Source organism: Dipodomys spectabilis, unplaced genomic scaffold (assembly GCF_019054845.1).
Source record: "Dipodomys spectabilis isolate Male_0828 unplaced genomic scaffold, ASM1905484v1 ptg000297l, whole genome shotgun sequence".
In the NCBI taxonomy this organism is placed as follows: domain Eukaryota; kingdom Metazoa; phylum Chordata; class Mammalia; order Rodentia; family Heteromyidae; genus Dipodomys; species Dipodomys spectabilis.
Genome location: NW_024870974.1, coordinates 17,978,604 through 17,997,633, shown reverse-complemented (window position 1 = coordinate 17,997,633; position 19,030 = coordinate 17,978,604). Strand labels below are relative to the sequence as shown.

Here is a 19,030-nt window from a genome sequence, read left to right as displayed (position 1 = left end):
ATGGCGTCTTCAGGGCTTTCTGCCCAGGTGACTTAGAACTGTGATCTCCCAATCTTGAGCTCGCACATAACTAGGATGACAGACATGCTGCCATGCGCCGTTATTGTCTGCTCTGGCTGACGTTGAACTATAATCCTGATCTCAAAGAGCTAGAATTATTTGTGTGAGCCACTGGTGCCAGGCTCTATTTTCTCAAAAAATTTTATTTATTAATTTTTCTTCTGGTTGTCAGTCCCAAGGTTCCAACTCAGGACCTCACACTCTTACCCATCTTTCTTGTTTATGGTTGATGCTCTGCCACTTGGGCTATACCTCCAGCCAAGTATTTTGCTGGTTAGTTGGACATGGTCTCTTGTAGACTTTTCTGCCCAAGGGAGCTTTGAATCCAGTTCTCCAGGTATCAGCCTCTTGAGTAGCACGCATTACAGGTGTGAGCCACCAGGTACCTGCCTCCATTTGGTTATTTTTTCTTCTTCCGGTTTTTCAGTAGTTTCCATCCTTGTGCAGAAAATCTCTTCCGGTTTACATTTTCTGGCCTCAGCCTTTTGCCCTACATTCCTTATCATGTTTCTGTTTTGTTTAGCTTTTTACCTTTTTGTATGAGTTTTAGCCCAGTGTCCCGGCTATTTCTTTGAATTTCTTGTCTGCTTTCTCTTGATTCCAACTTACATTTTCTTCTTTACACGTTTTTAAAAAATTCTTGACTCAATGCCAGACGCTGGGTATCTGAGGACAGAGCGCGAAGTAACGCGCATGCTTGGTCCATGTCGTGTCCCTCGCTGAGTCAGACTACAGACATAGAGGACTGAGTCTGAAAGGAAGCCTAAGCCAGCACTGCGGCTGCTTGAGTTAGACTGAGCTTATCACAAACTTCGTGTCTCTGTGGGCACTACTAGAACCTTCTCTGGAAGGCTTGGCCCAGGTTTCCTGTTTTGAATTTGGACTTCCTCATGCCCTGTTTTTCTCTGCTTGGAATCCTCCTGTCTGAGCTTTTCTGCCCCTTCTCGAGCCACAGTCTCCTCTGTCCTACTCAGATGGCATGGAGGTTCTGAAGGCCTTTTCCATCCTCCTTGCTCGCCCCAGGCCCTTAGCACATGCTTCTCTATGTGGTGTCTCTCCATCCTGTTGGCTCCCTCATAAACCTCTGGCTGGGGCCCCATGAAAGGCAGGTGCGGGCAGGTGCGGGCAGGTGGTTCACTCTGTGTGTGTGTTTCCGAGAAGTTCCAAGCAGTCCCACTGGCTTGGACCCCTGCTGTTTAATGTTTGATAAATTCTACTATTTATTCATCTCCAATGACGTCTTTCTTGTCCTGTTACTCCATGAAGGGGACACACACGCACACACACACACACACACCACACACACAAACCACACACACACACACACACACACACACACACACACACACACACACACTTCTTTCCAAGGTTTGGCTTGCCACTTTCTAGGGGCATCAGTTCACTGGGGTCTTGGCATCTTTGGCTCGGAGATAAGGCTCTGTACCATCTCTTGACTATGTGTTTCTTCCTGTTGGGGGAGGAAGACGATCTATCACAATTTCCTGCCATCTGAGGAGAAGCCGCATTAGCAGTGATGGATTGTTCGAACGAACGCTTGCTGAGACATACAGTCCTGCTGCTGACTGTGTTACAGCTCGCTTGCTGCACGAGCCACAGCTGGCTGGTGGACCAAAGGAAAGTTGCCATTAATAGGACTTCAGCCTGATGAAAACCAGGCAGTGTGTGTTTATCATCTCCAGCAAACCTGTGCTTCAGAGATGTGTGCTTTCTGTTTCCCCAGAAACCCTTATGAGAAGCTTTCTACAGCTGGTGCATTTCTACAGCCTTTCAAGCTCTTTTGTTTGGCTCTGGCACTTTCTCCTCGCAGTAGAATTCAGTACAGATCTGGTAACACTCTGGTTTCATTTCTTTTCCTTTCCCTTGTCCACATTCCTCTTAGACAAGCATTCGATTATTTATGATAGTTACCATTGTACGTTTCTTCATCTTTGACCATAGCTTCTCCAGACACAATAATGTCTCATCAGCCTTGTCTTATGAATGTTTGTGTTCTTTTTGTATATTTTCTGAATTTATAAGCATAGTGACCTGTCAGGTAAAGCAGAGGTAAAACATGGGTATTGGATAAGCCTTACTAGAACTTCAAAAAAGGATGAAGAGATACTGGGTAAAGCGTAGAATACAGAAGGTAGTTCCTTAGACTTTCGTGCTGGGACCTGAGATGGTGTGTGATACATGGCAGTGTCTTGCTATTATTACTACTACTATTACTACTATTACTACTACTACTACTATTTTGTTTTGTTTTGAGTGAATGAGAAAAGGTTTAGTTGCTGATTTATGAATAGAAATGTGTTTAAGACATAATCTCTGAGACTCAAATGTCTTAAAGAATCTCAACGTGATTATATTGTTAATCCACATATTTTTTTTCTTCATTGAGCTATTTTGGAGAGTTCAACTGCTCTCCAGTTAATGGGTTCAAGTGGTTCTCTAGCTTTAGCTTCACATGCAGCTGGGACTACAGGAAGGAATCATTATAACTGTCTTAAAATTTTACTTTCAAAGCCGGGCGCTGGTGGCTCACACCCGTAATCCTTGCTACTCAGGAGGCTGAGATCTGAGAATCTCGGTTCAAAGCCAGCCTGGGCAGTAAAGTCTGTGAGACTCCAATTAATCACCAGAAAATGGCAAGTGGCCCTGTGGCTCAAGTGGTAGAGAGTTTGCCTTGAACTGAAGAGCTGATACACACACACACACACACACACACACACACACACACACACACACACACACACACACACACACACACACACACACACACACACTTTTCCAAGAGCAAAATTTAAATACATGTAGTTCAGAGTTTCAGTCACCCTCTAGGTGGTGCTCAGCCTTGTTTTTGCTGATGAGGCACTCTGTCCTAAGCCACTTGCACTTTTTGCTTTAGTAATTTTTGGGAAGGGCCTTGCTTTCTCCCTGGGAAAAGACTTGCACATGGATGCTCCTACAAGTGCGCCCCACAGAGCCGGGAACACGGGAGCCTTCCACCACGCTTAGAGGATCAATTTTTTTTTAAGTTCCTTTTTTTTTTTTTATTGTGAAAATACTATACAGAGGGGTTACAATTACATGGGCAAGATAATGAGTACATTTCTTATCAAGCATTGTGGCCTCCTCCTTTGTTTCCCCTTCCCATCCCCCCCCCTCCCTAGAGGATCAATTTTGATCCATTGTGCATTTGCGTTCGTAGACAACATGACATGTCTTAAATCAGCAAAGAAGGCCAATTACGTAGCAATTTCAGCCTGGCTTCTCTTTCCAGGCAATAGACACTTGAGGATTGCCGTGCCTTTTTAGGAGGTGATAGCATATTCCTTTTCAGCTGTGACTAACGTCTGGCTGCATTGTAGTCGATGGATCCACATACTTCTGAAGGCTGTCTTGGCTGCTTGCAGGTTTTTGCAGTTGTGGTACAGCAGCTGTAAACACTCAGGCTGATAATTGGTGCAGAAACAGGTTTTTCCAGCAACGCTGGGTAACTCATCAAGGACGGGATTGCTGGGTCCTAAAAGAACGAGCATGTTTACATTTGCAAGAAACTACCACTTTTCACTCCAAAAAACCTGTGTGCTGGAGGCTGGGGACATTCTCACTGGCAGCAGTGTACAGGCCTCATTTGCATGCTGCACTGATTCTGGCCATTCCGATCGGTGTGTGGTGTCTTGCTTTTATTAGTGTTGCTTTGAGGACCTCTTACCTGTGCTAACTTGTCATCTGTATACCTGTATGCATATACCCGCAACCTGGCGACCCCACTTCTAGATGTATATTCAGAAGAATGCAAAGCAGGTACACAAGCAGTATTTGTAAACTTGTGTCTGTGGCAGTATCATTGTCGTAGCCAAAATGTGGATGAATGCAAAGTAGTATGGGTATGTGAATTATTAATAAAGTGCAGTATTTATACACCATGGAGTATTACTCAGCCTTAAAAAAGAAGACAATGCTGCCATGTGCTCTACCATGGATGCACCTTGACTACCTCACGCTAAATAAGCGAGTCACAAAACACACACACAAATCACACACGAGTCACGAAGCACACACCCCTGTGTGATTCCTGTGGAGAGATGAAGGATGATTGCACACAGCTGTAGTTTTGTAAAATGAAAAATAGTCTGAAGGTATATAATAGAGATGGATACACACTGATGTATTTAATGACACTAAAAATGGTTAAGATCTGTGTTTCGCATCGTATGTCTTTAACTGCAGGTACACATTAAAACTCCACCCTCGACCCTCCCAGTCCAGCCTTGGGGAATCTTTGTGGAGCAGTGGCAGGGGTTGCCATTAACCTGCCATGTCCCTGGTGTCTTTCAGGCCCGGCGTTTCCCTGACCCTGCAGGCATTTTCAGAAGAAGAAAGGAAGCAGTGGTTGGAAGCTCTGGGAGGAAAAGAAGCGGTAGGAATAACTAACGGCTCCTGGAGGGCCGACTTAGATTCTCATCTATGTTATTTTTGTTTTATCGCATTTGAACAAAGTTCCCTGCTGAAACTGGTATTCGAATTCAGCATGCCAGCAATTTAGCTAGGGAAAATAGCACACAAGATAATAAAACACACAAGACTGGTGTATCATTAGCTTTTAGTTCTGGAGTTTCTTCACTTCGGCTTGACTTGATGAAGTTATCAAAATTCTCCATTTCTTTTTTGCTACCCCTGACAGTCTTTGGGTGATGAGCACTGTGAATATTTGCATTTTGAGCTCAGTGGAGATGGGACAGTAAATAAAGAGGCAGCAGTACAAGGAATGGCCGCCATGATTTCCTCTATGTGTTGGTGCAGTCGAATGGCTTCCAGTAGGAAGAGTTAACATAGCCTCAACGAACGGGCCTCTGTCTTCAGACATGCTTCGCGGGGTAATTAAAGGAAGTGTTGAGATCTGTTGCCATTTTATTTGAGCATGGCTTTTATTTCTGTGGCCTTGCTAGCCTTTACGAATTGAGAATTTGGCAGTTCATGTGTTGAATTGCGGTTGTAGAGAGAATAATTTCAGGAAACATCACAGAAGCAATTTAAACACACTCTGGGAAAGTATTGAGATTGTGAACCTACTGCCTGAGCAGGTACCAGGTAGACCTGTCTCAAAAGCATTTGCTATTTTTGAAACTTCAGAGATAAATGGGAAAGAGGGTGATGTGAGAAGTAGAAGACAGGGCTCCTGTACAATAACAGGAGAGATTTCAGAATCGAACTTAAGAAACGGGCTTAGGATAATGTTATTTCATGCTAACAGAGCATGTTGCTCTGTAAAAGGCCAACAAATGAGGGCGAGGAGGCTGGGGCCTGCACTGAATGTGGCGATCTCATTGTGGTGTCTGGAAAATGAAGACCGGGAGGATTGCTCTATGAATGGATGCCACATTAGAGAACAGAACGAGCAGCGACCGGATGCGTGCCAGCCTACTTTAGTTTAGCTATATCTACTTTCTATGGTGTTACCTCCATTTTTTATTCATCTTTTTTTCCCCCCATACTGGGGGTTGAACCCAAGGATTTGCACATGCTAAGCAAGCACTTTACCACTTGTACCCTCCCTTCCCCAGCCCTATGCTTATTTTTATTTTTGGTACAGTGCTGGGGATAGAACCCTGGCTTTCCACTTGCGAGGCAAGTGTTCTGCCAGCGATCTGTAACCTGCTCCTATTTTTGTCTATTTATATTTAATTAGGACTACACATGTTTAGCCGGGAGTCAGAGTGCCTATAGTGTTGATGGTAACTGAGATCCAAATCAGGTTATGCTAATCCTCTTTTTTTTTTTTTGGCAGTAGTAATGAACTAGGGACTGGTGCTTGCTCAGCTTGCTTGTTTGGCTAGTACTCTGCCGCTCAACCACTGGGAAGGCAGAGTACTTCCCGCACTTGGTACAGGCAGAATGCAGGATGTGTGGATTCACATACCGATGGCTTCTCTGATGCCAGTTCAGAATTCTACAATTCCGTGCCATCAGTTCTGACACCACCTGGAGTGCCAGTGAAAGATGCTACAATGACAGGCTCAGGCCCAGATGAGGGCCCTGGCCTTTGATTTTAGTCACAGGTCTGAGCTTTTGGGACAGTCTGGCTATACATTGGGCTTTTCATGACTCCTTCCTTGAGATCAGTAACAGTGTGGCTTTCAGAACTCAGAGTATACTTACATATACCACTGTAAGCTACTGGTGACATCTTGGATAGCATGATAGAAGCAACGCTTAGGGCCAGGTGTGCAGTGAGGTGAGGTTGGATTCTGAGCACCTGTACCCCCTGGGAGAGCCCCCTTCCCAGGCTCTAATGTATGCACCAAGCCAAAGGTGTAACACCTTACTTAAGTGTTCACACAGCTTATGGTTGGTGGTCAGTTAGTGGGAGGGGCTGAAGGCCCAACCTTGAATCACTCTGTCCTGCTCTGCCTGATGCCCTGCTCTCCATTGCTTCATTTGCACCCTCTTGGGTGCAGTCAGAGGGGATCTTGATGGAAAACCGAGACTCCTTTCTGCATACTCTCAAGAGTTGAAGAGCTTGGTGGCATACAACAAGGATATGAGGACCATGTGTATTTCTTACATCACATTAATTGATACCAGATTTATAAAAATATTTTTTTCATGATTCCCTAAGCATGCTTACATGAATCACTTTATTGTTTTGTTTTAATCTTGTTTTCCTTCTTCTACTAGCTGTTCCATGGTTTGAATAGAGCCATTATCCCAAGACCAGAAGGAAGTAAGTGCTAATTTATACTAATGAGCATTCTATCCCCTTTATGGAGGCCGGGAGCATTGCTGGGTCTGCTTTTCAGCACTCTGCTGAAGTTAGCTAGCTCTGCCTACCTTACATGTTCTCAAAGTGTTGGGGACTCTAGTAGCCCTCTTTTGTGTTTTCCATGAGCTTTCTTCTACCACTTGACCTGGCAGTTTCTTCTTCTTTTTTTTGGTCAGTCCTGGGGTTTGAACTCTGGGCCTGGGCGCTGTCCCTCAGTTCTTCAGCTCAAGGCTAGCACTCTACCACTTGAGCCACAATGCCACTTTTGGTGTTCTGGGGTTTATTGGAGATAAGACCCTCATGGATTTTGCTGGCTTTGAACCGTGATCTTCAGATCGCAGCCCCCTGAGTAGCTAGAATTATAGGTGTGAGCCACCAGCGCACAACTGGCAGTTTATTCTTTCAGACATAAATGACAGCACATGCAGCCTTTGTGTCGGGAGTTGTAATAAGGTCCCATGGGTACAAGCCTTTTCTCAGATCCCTGTTCCCAGCCTTCCTCTCTTCATCCTTTGTAAAAAAACAAAAACAAAAACAAAAAACAAAAAAACCCAACAATCCTTGGGGCCTAGGAAGGTGGCTCAGTGGTAGGATGCTTGCCTTGCATGCATGAAGCCCTGGGTTCAATTCCTCAGTACCACATAAGCAGAAAAAGCTGGAAGTGGTGCTGTGGCTCAAGTGGTAGAGCGCTAGCCTTGAGCTGAAGAGCTGAAGGACAGCGCCCAGGCCCAGAGTTCAGGCCCCATGACTGACAAAAAACAAATAAAAAAAACCAAACAAAAACAAAAACAAAAAACAATCCTTGGGAAAGTCCCCACAGAATACTGCTAAAGCCTGGTAGTAGGCATATTCAAAGACATTGAATATTATATATATATGTGTACACACATAAAGACCCCCTTTGTGTATATACATCTGTGTATATATGTGTGTGTACAGACACACACACACACACATATATATGTTTTTATACACACACATATATTTAAATAGTCTCTGGCCCCAATGATTCATATCCAGCAGCATTGGTTCCAGGTTGAACATGTAATTGTTGGGCAGATGTTCTTACAGAAGTTTTTTTTTTTCTTTTTGTGTCAGTTGTAGGGCCAAGGTGCTTGTCTCAGAGTTTTTTCATTCAAGGCTAGCACTCTACCACTTTGAACCACAGCTCTACCTCTGGTTTTCTGGTGGTTAATTAGAGACTTTCCTGCCCAGGCTGGCTTTGAATGACAATCCTCAGTTCTCAGCTTCCTGTGTAGCTAGGATTACAGGTGTGAGCCGCCAGTACCTGGCTTCACAAGTACTTTTTTTTTTTTTCTTTTTGCTTATGTGGTGCTGAGGAATCGAACCCAGGGCCTCAGGCATGCAAGGCAAGCGCTCTACCACTGAGCCACCTTCCCAGCCCCACAAGTACTTTTTGTGCAAAGTAACTGTGATGGTTCTCTGCGGGCTGTTGGCTCTGGAGAGGATTGGGGGATGGTTTACCAAGCTGTCGTGTGCAAGAATCATTCCCTCATTATCTTTCAGCTTTACCTCCCCCCTACTTTCTTGTTTTTTATTATGATTGATATAAGTGACTCCATTTTGACAGTTTTTATGTTCCTTTCGTACTTTGATTCCCTTGGTCCTTACAGCCTGAGTGTAGGCTCTCTGAAACATGAAATGACACCATGGAAACATCATCAACCCAATAACTAAACAGGACAAGGATCTGCACATGTGTAGTACTGCCTGCTTCTTTACTTTTGATACTAGCAAAAATGGACTTACTAGACTCTATGGCTTTTTTTTTGCTGTGTTTAGAGATGTTAGGTTACATTGACCAGATGTCAACAGTTTGGAAATAATACATTACACAACACAATCTTAAAATAATCATGCTCACTTGTGCTTGAATACAAGGCAGGTATCTCTAGGCTGGGCACAGATGGTTCACACTTGGAATCCTAGTTACTCAGGGGGGCAGGGATCCAGAGCATCTTAGTTGGAAGCCAGCCTGGGCAGAAAAGTCTATGAAACTCCATTTCCAGTTAACCAGCAAAATGCAGGGCTGGAGGCATGGCTCAAGCAGCACAGCGCCAGCCTAGCAAACATGAAGCCCTGAGTTCAAACCCCAGTACTGGTGGTGTGGGAGGTTGTGGTGGGGGCAGCGTCTCTGGTCCTGGATGCTGCTGTGGTGCCTCACAAGGGAGCGTGTGACTGGCAGGCCTTCTCACCCGCCTCCTCTTCCTGTGTGCTCATTCTCCCCTTTGTTTTCTTGGCACTTCCTCGTCCCCTCTCCCGATCCCTTTTCCCCCCTTCCCGGCTCCCTCCTTTGCCCTTTCACTCCGCTTGGCAATTTCCATTTTTTATTTATTATTGAGAAGTTTAAAACATGTCTTTTGGGAAAAACAGTTTTGCAAAACAGGAAGAGTAGGCATTCTGTAAAACTTGTGAGTAGTGGATTCTTGAACGGTAAATGACTGCTCAGTTTTCATCATTAAAATTCTCCCGAAGCTTACTGTTGTGGATCATGAGCAGAGTTGAGATTGATTGGCTGTTAGTGGGTCTCTGTGAGAGCCAAGGGCTCCTGTTACTGCTCCCTGGGCCCTAAGTGCAGTGGCGTCGAGTGCCATGTTCCTTGGTTTGATTTTGGAAACAAGAATTGTCTTTCATTAGGATGTACAAATATGTCAGCCAAAGCGTAGGCAAACCTTTCTACAAGAAGGACTATAAAGTTATATTTTCACAATAATCTGCTGTACCACGAGTCATCTGTTTTTAATCCAATATGAAAATAATCCAGTATTATTTTAAAAGCTTGGAGCAGGGCATAAAACACCAAAATTTTAATTTAAGATCATTCCCACATATTACATTTAAAAAAGCTTTCCTTAAAAATTTCCTTCCTATGCTTACAAACAAAACATTTCCTTCCTGTGTTTACAAAACAAAACAACATCAACAAGAATGCTTTCCTTCTTGTACTCTGAAGTAATTTAAAAATTTTTGTATTTGTTTTTTTTTTTTCTAACTGAGCTACTGTTGTAATTTTTGGCAAAATAAATGTTGACTATTTCTAGATTGTTGCTCTTAGAAAATAGTATTACTTTCTTTTTGAATATTTAGTATAAACGAACCCTCCTGGCAGGCTCTCTCTCAAATACATGAAATCCCCATTTATATCATTTACATGAGGAATTCGTGCTCTTGGCTGTTTTAGATAGTGCAACAGAAGTCAGGTATTTAGTTTTCCTCTTTTGCAAGGAAGAGAAATATGGTAAGTGTTCGTGTCCTTAACATCTTGTAACTGTGTTTGTTTTAGGTGCACAGCTGGATAAGATGGGGTTCACGATTCTTAGGAAATGCATCAGTGCAGTGGAAACCCGAGGTAATGTGATTGTTCAGCCATTTTATTCCTGAACAGCTACAGACATGTAAACACCTAGAATGCCCCTTGCGCGGTTCGGGATGCGAAGTCATCCATGAATGCACACTCACTCTGGGTATCAGATAGTCTGTTTTTGTTCTTCCCATGATGGTGGGAGGTTCTCCTCTCTAATCTCCCATTGAAATATACGGGGGGAACCTTAGATATTTCTTACATTAAACCGTCATTGACATGAGAACTGTTTTATTAGATTTACCCTCACAAAATAGCACAGGCTAGATGGTTGAAACAGCAGACACGTATTTCCTCATCATCGTGGAGGTTGGAGGTCCCGGGATGGAGGCACAGGCAGGCCTTTTTCCTGAGGTCTGCGGGTTGTGGGGAACCACCTTCTCATGTTCTCCACATGGCCTTTTCTGTGTGCACGCGTGCTCATGTGTCACATTCGTGTGTGTGTTCATGTATGCCAGTCTCCTCTCGAATCAGATCCTTGCTCTGATGACTTCATTTTACTTGGCCTCCACTCTTCCAAACCTATAAAATCTGACCTTTGGCCTTCATCATGAGGACATTGTCAGGGGAACCCTGGTCAGCTGGGAAGACCATCAGAAGACTCAGCAGTGTCAGGTGATCAATCTTGTTCATGCATTTTGTAGAGAGGTTCTTCATCTCCTTTTCCCTTATGCATCCCTATGTTAAAACATCATCTTTAGTGCTGGGAGGTAGCTCAGTGCTCAGTGGAGCACATACCCAGCATATGCAGGGCTCAGGGTTCCACAAAAAAGAACAGCTATCACAGTATCACAATGATCACAGGTGAAATTTAAACACTGGACAAGGGATGAGTTTCAAAAACCATATACTGTTGTGTAAGTTCTGCTACAGGTGACCGGAGACTTCGTATCCCGGCCCCCATATTGCTTTGTCTTCTTTCACAGTACTCTTTGTTCCCACCAAGGACTTCAGGCTCCCACCCACTGAGCCACTGTTTATCCCTCGAGTTCTGCTACAAAAGAAGGAAAAAAAAACTTAAATATTTTATCTGGTGGAATCCTGTGGCTTCCAAGTCTTTCAGCTCTGCCTTTATTTAGCATAGTGCTTTTGGAATTCCTGTTACTGGCTGTGCACCCTTAACTTCATCTTTTTCCATCGCTGTGTAGATTCCGTTATGTGGATATGCCACAATTTGTTTAGCCATTCATCTCTTAATAAACGTTGAATTTAAAGAAATAAACTTTGAATTTAAAGAAAGCTCAGCCTGTCCACTGAACTGAAGCCCAAGGGTTTTATTTTGTGGTTTCTAAGGAAAACCAGAGATTGTACTGTGTGGCCATCCCAGAGTTCTCTGGAGAAATCAAGACTATTGCGGACAGGCTGTTTCTGGAGCTTTGGGTTCTTTGTTTAGCGTTCTGGGGTGATAGGATCTGTCTAGTCAGACACCTGATTCACGCTGTGGATTGTGGGTTCAGTCTTGTTTTGGATGGCTTTGTGGAAGGAAGCGCTGGCATTCACATTTCCTGTTAAAACAGGATCTCTGTCACAAAGGCAGATTGGTACCTGTGAAATTTGGAGTATGGGATAATAGCGAAACTGGAACTGCCTCATGATTTGGGGGTTGGCCCTCCATAATGATGCTCCAGCCACCGAGCCTTCTCTCCCTCCCTGCCAGTGGCAGTTCAGACTGTGGATCAGATTTCTCTCCATTTCACTCTGTGCTCAAATGGAGCTGGCAAACGTGTTCGTCCTACCCGTGCTTCAGAAATGCCTAGGGTTTTAATATCTATCCCTCGACACTCAGGTTCCTTTCTTTCTGTGGTCCTTAAATTAGAACTTTAATCATGTCATCTGCAAGCTTTTTAGTGTTGATAAATTAAATTATTTTCCCAGTGGGTGTGTTTTATACATTCTTGTTTCTGCCTGAGGAGGTCAAAGATCCATCTGGAAAGCATTCTGATTGGGATGTGTAGTTTTATGGACCGTTACGTACATTGAAGAAGAGGAATAAATTGGAATCTGCATGTACTGCATGTATCATTGTGAGTGTGTCGGTTGCTGTTTGTTTTTTAACAGAACAAGTCTATCCTTTTTACGTTAAATTTTTGCCATTTAAAAGCACTTTTTTTTTTCTTTTTCAAATCTTTCGTTCCTCAAGGTCTTTCATTACTGAAATCTGCTTGCAGTAGAGTAATAGAAATAGAGTTTAAAAGTGTCAACAGTCAGACCATCCGATTGAATGATGATGAACACTGTAAAATTGCTCAGGCTTTTATCCAAACATTGGAAGTTCTTCAGGGTCTTCAGTCAGCCCTCTTGGCTGACCTCTCTCTCCTTCGTTCTCCCTATCTCTCCTCCTCCCTCTCTCTTTCTGTATCCTATGAGTGGTGCTGTCTTCCCTCTTTTTCTTTCCTACCAGGACGAAGCTAGTTTGGGTTGCTGTAATAAGAAATACCTAAATTTCGACATCTTAATACACAAAATTTCTTTCATTCATCAAGTATTGGTTTGTGCAGAGTTAGAGAGAGAGGTTCTAAATGGCAGATTGATGGCTGATGCGCCATCTTTTTTGTCTACCTGCCCAATGGCCAGCAGTATTTAATGGTTCCTTCATCTGATTTCCTTAGCACTTTAGAAGGTATTTCGGGCCGTGAACAGCGGTGCCTTGATGTGCCTCTGGGAATCCAGTGCTGAAGTTCTGAGCCCGCATCTCCTGCACCTCCCAGCACTGAATGAGATCTAATGGACCAACTATTTCTAGCCACTTGACCTCAGTGTTTAACATCTGACAGTTACCCTCTGAAAACTGCCGTTTCCATGGGTTTGCTTAGGGCAGTTCATCTTTTGCTTGCCTACCTTTTCTGAACATAACTGGCGTTTTGTTTTGGTTTTTATTTGGGCTGTCTGTCTCTGAAGTGGTTGCAGAGCATCAGCTGTCTTACATTTGCTGTGGTCCTCAGCACCCTGCGAGCAGGTAACGTTTTCAGCGTTATTCTAGTCTTGAGATAAGAGCAAATTCCATTTTACTACCAGTTCAGAATCACTCTCTGGTTTTTATAGTTCTTTGCCTAGGACGTTGTTAGCAGATTTTTGGATGGAGTCCTGGATTCTTAACATCTTGGCGACGGAAGAATTCAGCTAAGATTTAAAATGTGACAAAAGCAATGGCAATATTTATGGAGGGAGGAAGGCTTATGGAGACGTAGGAATGGTGGATCGTCTCAGAGGAGACATCGGCCCCATCCCTTATGCCTGCACTGTCATTGCTCATCAGCATAGCGCGGAGAGGGAGAAAAATCCACAAGTTCAAGTAGGTGAAGATGACGTAGCTTTTGCTCCCTTCCTCCTGTCCAGTCTGGAGCCTAGTGGTGGACCTGGGCTGCTCCCACCTTCTTTTCTATAACTGGACATGGGTAACTGCACGTCTGATTATCTTAGCCCTGGAGGCGAGTGAGCTGCAAGGCATACACCAAACACGCTCTTGTGTTTCTTTGGTTCATTGTTTATGTCTACCCGATACCTGACAAAGTTACACCGAATGTCTGGCCTCACGTCTTCTGAAGTTTCAGTCCCAGTCGTTTTCTTCAATTTCTTCCAGACGTCAGTCTTAAAATATTTCTTAAGGTCTTGACATAAGCCGTGGCTGGCCTCAAACTAGAAATCTTCCTGTCCGTGCCTCCTGAATAGCTGGGATTGTAGATGTCTTCTACCAAGCTCCCATGTTATTGGGAAATGGAAATGGGGCCTGTGTACTAGAGAGGTAGGATGCACCATTTTATCTTCAGCGTTGATGGTGTCCTCCTAGAGGTTAACTTAAAAACCATACAGCCTAAATTTAAACAAACAGAACAGAAAAGTCCTGTAGACAATAACACCATTTCTCTTCTTAACCTGAGTAACAGATGACCTACCTGTTTTTGTTTCTAGTTGGAAGCCCGTCAGTTATGCAGTATTTATCGAGCAATCACAGATGTCTATAGCCTTGTTTTGGGTCTCTGGGATACACGTTAAAGGCTGATTCATATCATGCTGAATCTGATAATAGTAGGCAGGACAGAGAGGTTTGCAAGCAATTGCGTTATACCAGGTGATAATATCAAAATGTTACACATTCGCACAGATGAAGAGAATCTTAGTGCTTATCGACAGATTGGAAAAGACTCATGCTAACTGAACACTGGGAATAGACTTCCTTAGATGGAGAGGCCAGGAACGTGTGTGGGCATCGAGAGAAACCTCAGCAAAGATGGGAATCATTGTGTGGCTTTTGTTTTAAAAACATCTTTTAGTTACTATTTTTAAGGTAGCCGTGACTTAAAAATTTATATGCCACTTCGGTTTGTGAAATTTCTCTTAAAAATCCTCCATATGTGCATCATTTGAATATTCACTTTAATTTTCTAGAGTATGGCATTAAGATGTTGGTCTGGGCAAGCTGTCAGTGATCAAATTCAGCATTGTAACAAGTGGTGAATTCATGGGAAGGAAGTAGAAAGCCATGAAGAAGATGCCTTGATTTGTCCCTCCTCCGTAAAAGTAATTTCTCTTCATTTGCAAAGCAACATTGCAGCATATAGAGAACCTTCTTGAAGTACTCTTGAGGATCTTTCTCCTTCCCGAGTGTTTTGGGTTGGAGTGGGGTCTCAGGTAGTCTCTGGAAGAAGACAGTCATGTATGGTCTCAGTATTCATCTTGGGAGGCTGGGGACGTACCTAGCCAAGATCTCATGTGAATCTTAAATCGCCCAGGGCAAACTCAGTGCAAAAGGAAGAAAAATAAAGAACCAACTGTCTTGGAAACTGTACCCTGTAAACTAGGGTATCTTGCTCACTGCCTCTTTTTTAATCAGAATAGGTATGAAGCGAGTGTGGGTGGACCTAGAGGACAGTCAGGTGTGGGAGGGAGCTGGGGAGTCCGACGGTATCCCCAAAGAATGAAAACACAGACTCCAGCAAATCAGACCCGCAGATTCACTTTCTCAGCAAGGCTGGTTATTCATTTTACAGAACTCTGGAAAAGCCACTGGCTTCCACATGAACAGTAGAGATAAACTAATGGAGTGAAGGCTTCCTAAAAAGATAGCTTGCCCCATCTTCGCTACATCCATGTTTTGTTTATGGTTATTAGCAAGATATTTCTTTTTGATTGATCATAGGGCTTGAACTCAGGGCTTGGGCACTGTCCTTAAGCTCTTTCGCTCAAGGCTAGCTCTCTACCACTTGGAGCCACAGCTCCACTTCTGGTTTTTGAGTGGTTAACTGAAGATTAATTGGAGATTGGCTGGCTTTAAACCACAATCCTCAGATCTCAGCTTCCTTGAGTAGCTAGGATTCCAGTCATGAGCCACCAGCAGCTGGCATGTTTGTGAATGCTTGTCCAGTTACCTGCTCATGGATTCTCCAGCCTTCTTTTTCTTTTTCTGTTACCATGGTAACATTCTACTCTCTTCTTTTTGACGCATCCATGGAATGGGACTGAAGAAAATGTGTAGATCTTTATACAGTCCTTTGGGAGCAGTTGGGTTTGGAGATTGTGTGGGGTCGGGATCAAGATAACAAGGGCATGCTTTCTGAACTGGCAGACTTGGTAAAGCACGCTGCACAGTAGTCAGGATGGCTCTGGTATGTTTGCATCAAGTTCTGATGAACTGATTTTCTATGAGTGCAGTGGTAAAGAGCGTGAAGTCAGTCTTGAGTGGAATCTGAGTTTTAGCACTTATTAACCATAACTAAAATGAAGATAGCCCTTTTTTTTCATTTGTAAAACAGGGTAATGGTAGGGTTCCTTCCTAGGGTTGTACTCACAGAAGAGTACAGACCACTGGGGTTTGGCACAGGCTCAGTGCTCCAGTAAGCATGGGGTATTTGCGCAGAGGGAAATCTCATAATGGAGGCCACTCATAGGGAAGTCCCATTTGCGGTTCAAGGTCTGGGAGCGCAGAGATTTTCAGTGTTTCACTCCTGCTAGCAGTTCATACGGAGAAGTAGATCACCTGGACACTTGGTCTGGCAATTTTATATGGCTTGTGGTTTTTGTTTTTTGTAACAAGGAGCAGAATTATCTGGCTTAGCTTTTTAAACATAATCCCATGTCCTATAGTTGTATGAGCGGTAGAATGTCTTTTTGTTTGTTTTGTTCTGTTCCTGGGACTTGTTCTCAGGACCTGGATGCTGTCCCTGAGCTTCAATTTACTCAAAGCTAACACTCTACTAATTGAGCCACAAGTCCACTCCTGCTTTTCTTTCTTCTGGTTTGGGGGAGGGTATAGTCTATTGGAGATAGAATCTCACGAACTTTATTGCCGGGGCTGGCTTTGAACCTCATGGATTCTCAGCTCTCAGCCCCCTGAGTAGCTAAGATTACAGGTGTGAGCCACGAGCACTTGGCCAAGAATTAATATCTTGAGTAGTAAAATGACCAGAGGACAACAAAAGGGTCGCAGTGCCCTGGCTTTCCGGTCTCCTGTTCTCAGGCAGAAGCCAAAGGAAAGAAAAAGTGAGGTTCTTGCCAGATGTTTGCAGCTGCTCTGAGGGGAGGGGCAGGCGGCCTCAGCGAGACTCCTCTCTAGGTCTTTTTCTAATATTCTCATGCCCCACAGTGGGCGCCGAAAATGAGTCTTGCAAAAAGCCACAGACGACTTTTGCCTCCAATCTGAATCTCTTTCTAATTTATACTAGTAAAATTTTTTTGCCACTACATGGACAGGAAGCTTTGATGGATTGGATCATAAGTGTATTTTTACTTGACTGCCCCATGCATTCCAGTTTACTTTGATCTGTACCTGTTTCCCACATCTCATAGGTTTGATGGACTGTTTTCTATAGGAAATATACTGGAGGGAAACGTGGTGCAGGGGTGGTTTCTGTTCTCCGTGATTAGGATCTGTCTCAACTAAGATGGTGAGGGCCTCTGAGGTTTTACACTACTTCTATGTTAACAGGTGACCTTGCACAGTCTCTTGGCGATGGGCAAAAGACATAAGATTCCTGGAACAGACATTACTCTCAGAAGTTAGAGTACTACATTTTGGAGTCAGCACCCCTGACACTCAATTCCTGAGCATCCTGCAAAAAGGTGCTGCAAGTCTGCACAATGGGTTGTGTTACAGTAGAGGAACTGTGTAAACTTGAGTCATTTAAAATGGCAAGCAGGGAAGAAGACATCACCTCTGTTTCCAAGGCTGGAAGCACCTGCTTTTTGCTCCAGAGGGAGATTGCAGCAGAAGGTGCTGGAGTTGGCTGCTGGTGGGTGAGATGTGAGAGATTGGCTTTGTGAGCAGATCTGAGGTGCTGAGCTGTCATCTGCCCAGGATCTGTGGGCTGGGCTGAGTTACTGACAGGTTTGGATAGTGGTCTCCTTAGACCCCAGTCTATGACAAGAGTAGAATCAATGAGAAGGGATGGGGTGGGGGAGCTGAAAGTAGAAGGCAGCATGGCTGTTTTGGAAATAGTTTAGATACAGGACAATGAAGATGTAAAGTAGAACCTCCTCAAAAGAGTCAGACACAGAATTGGCATTTGATCCAACAATTGCATTCCTGGGTGGTTGTCTCCAATGGAAATGGACCTCTGCCCTGTCATGTTCACCGCAGCTCCAGTCACAGTAGCCAAGAAATCAGAAACAGCCTAAGCATCCATCTGACAACTGGAGAAGGAGCATATAGTGTGTGTGTCCATTGAGAATGCTATCCAGCTATTAGAGGGATAAACACCCTGTTACTTGGAACTAGGGAGTATTGGGTTGAGTGGAATAAGGCAGTGTGTTGGCGTGTATATATTCGTTCACCCTCATTGGTGTACGTATTCTAGATGTATGTTCTAATTCTTAGTCCAGAGCTTTTAGGAACAGCGTGACAATTGTCAAATGCTCCAAGAGTTGATTGTTTTACATGTTGTTCCCAACCTGCTTTTGTACAAGGTTAATTTCAGTCGCATTAGAAAAGGAAAAACTGTGTCTCGTAGCTTTAATCCCTCCTTGAACCTCTCATTATGCATTCGCAATTACCTCTACTTCTCTCAGGTTGATGAATTTGAACTTGATCAATTATCTGATAGTAATTTCCAGCACTGCCTGATTATTATTGCTCAAGTAACCTTCTTATTCCATCTCTTCTGTATTTTAAGCACTCCTGATCGAGGCACACAGTTATTTTACTGCACAATATGACTTGCTCTTTTGACCTCTGCCACTGAGGTTCAACTCTTGTAGGTGCTACGTATGTGTGTGTGTGCACGCGCGCGTGCAGGTCTAAGTGCACATGTGGCAAGCACACTGGAGCTAGGAATTGAAGTAAGGGCCTTGCCTCACATTCTCGCTTGCCTTTTGTGTGCAAGGCTGCAGCTCTGCCACTTGAGCCACAGCTCTACTTCTGGACTTTTGCTGGTTAATTGGAGATAAAGGAGTCTCGAGGATTTGTCTCCTAGGGCTGGATTTTGAACTGTGATCCTCAGTTCCTAGCTTTCTGAGTAGTTAGGATAACAAGCATGAGCCACCAGCCCCCCAACAGGACTACTTTTAAATAGAGTAGTACTGAACAAAATCCTCTGGGCAAACCATGTGGACATTCCCTCTGCCTTCTTGGAGAAGGAAAGGGCTCATGTTTTTTCTCCTGTTGGATACCACAAGTTGCTGAATTTTGCTACTTGGCTACTTCTCTTCCTCCTCCTCCTTGTTCTTCTCCCTCCCTCTTCCTTCTTTTGTGCTGAGGCCTGAACTGAGCTCTCTTTTGGCTTTCTATGACTTCAGCCAGGTCTTTACTCCAGCATTTTGCTTGTTAACTGGAGAGTCTCATAGACTCTTCTTCTCAAGCTGGCTCAAACCATTATCCTGTGGGT

The 19,030-nt window shown here is 43.9% G+C and overlaps 1 protein-coding gene across 1 annotated transcript in view; it reads left to right on the top strand.

The window, feature by feature from the left end:
* Positions 1–19,030, top strand: part of Arhgap10 (Rho GTPase activating protein 10) — a 210,102-nt gene that overhangs the window by 107,886 nt on the left and 83,186 nt on the right. Inside the window, exons 11-13 of the mRNA XM_042701765.1 lie at positions 4,408–4,489; positions 6,748–6,793; positions 10,137–10,202. Of these exons, the coding sequence (XP_042557699.1) occupies positions 4,408–4,489; positions 6,748–6,793; positions 10,137–10,202 (194 nt within the window). The remainder of the gene's footprint in view (positions 1–4,407; positions 4,490–6,747; positions 6,794–10,136; positions 10,203–19,030) is intronic.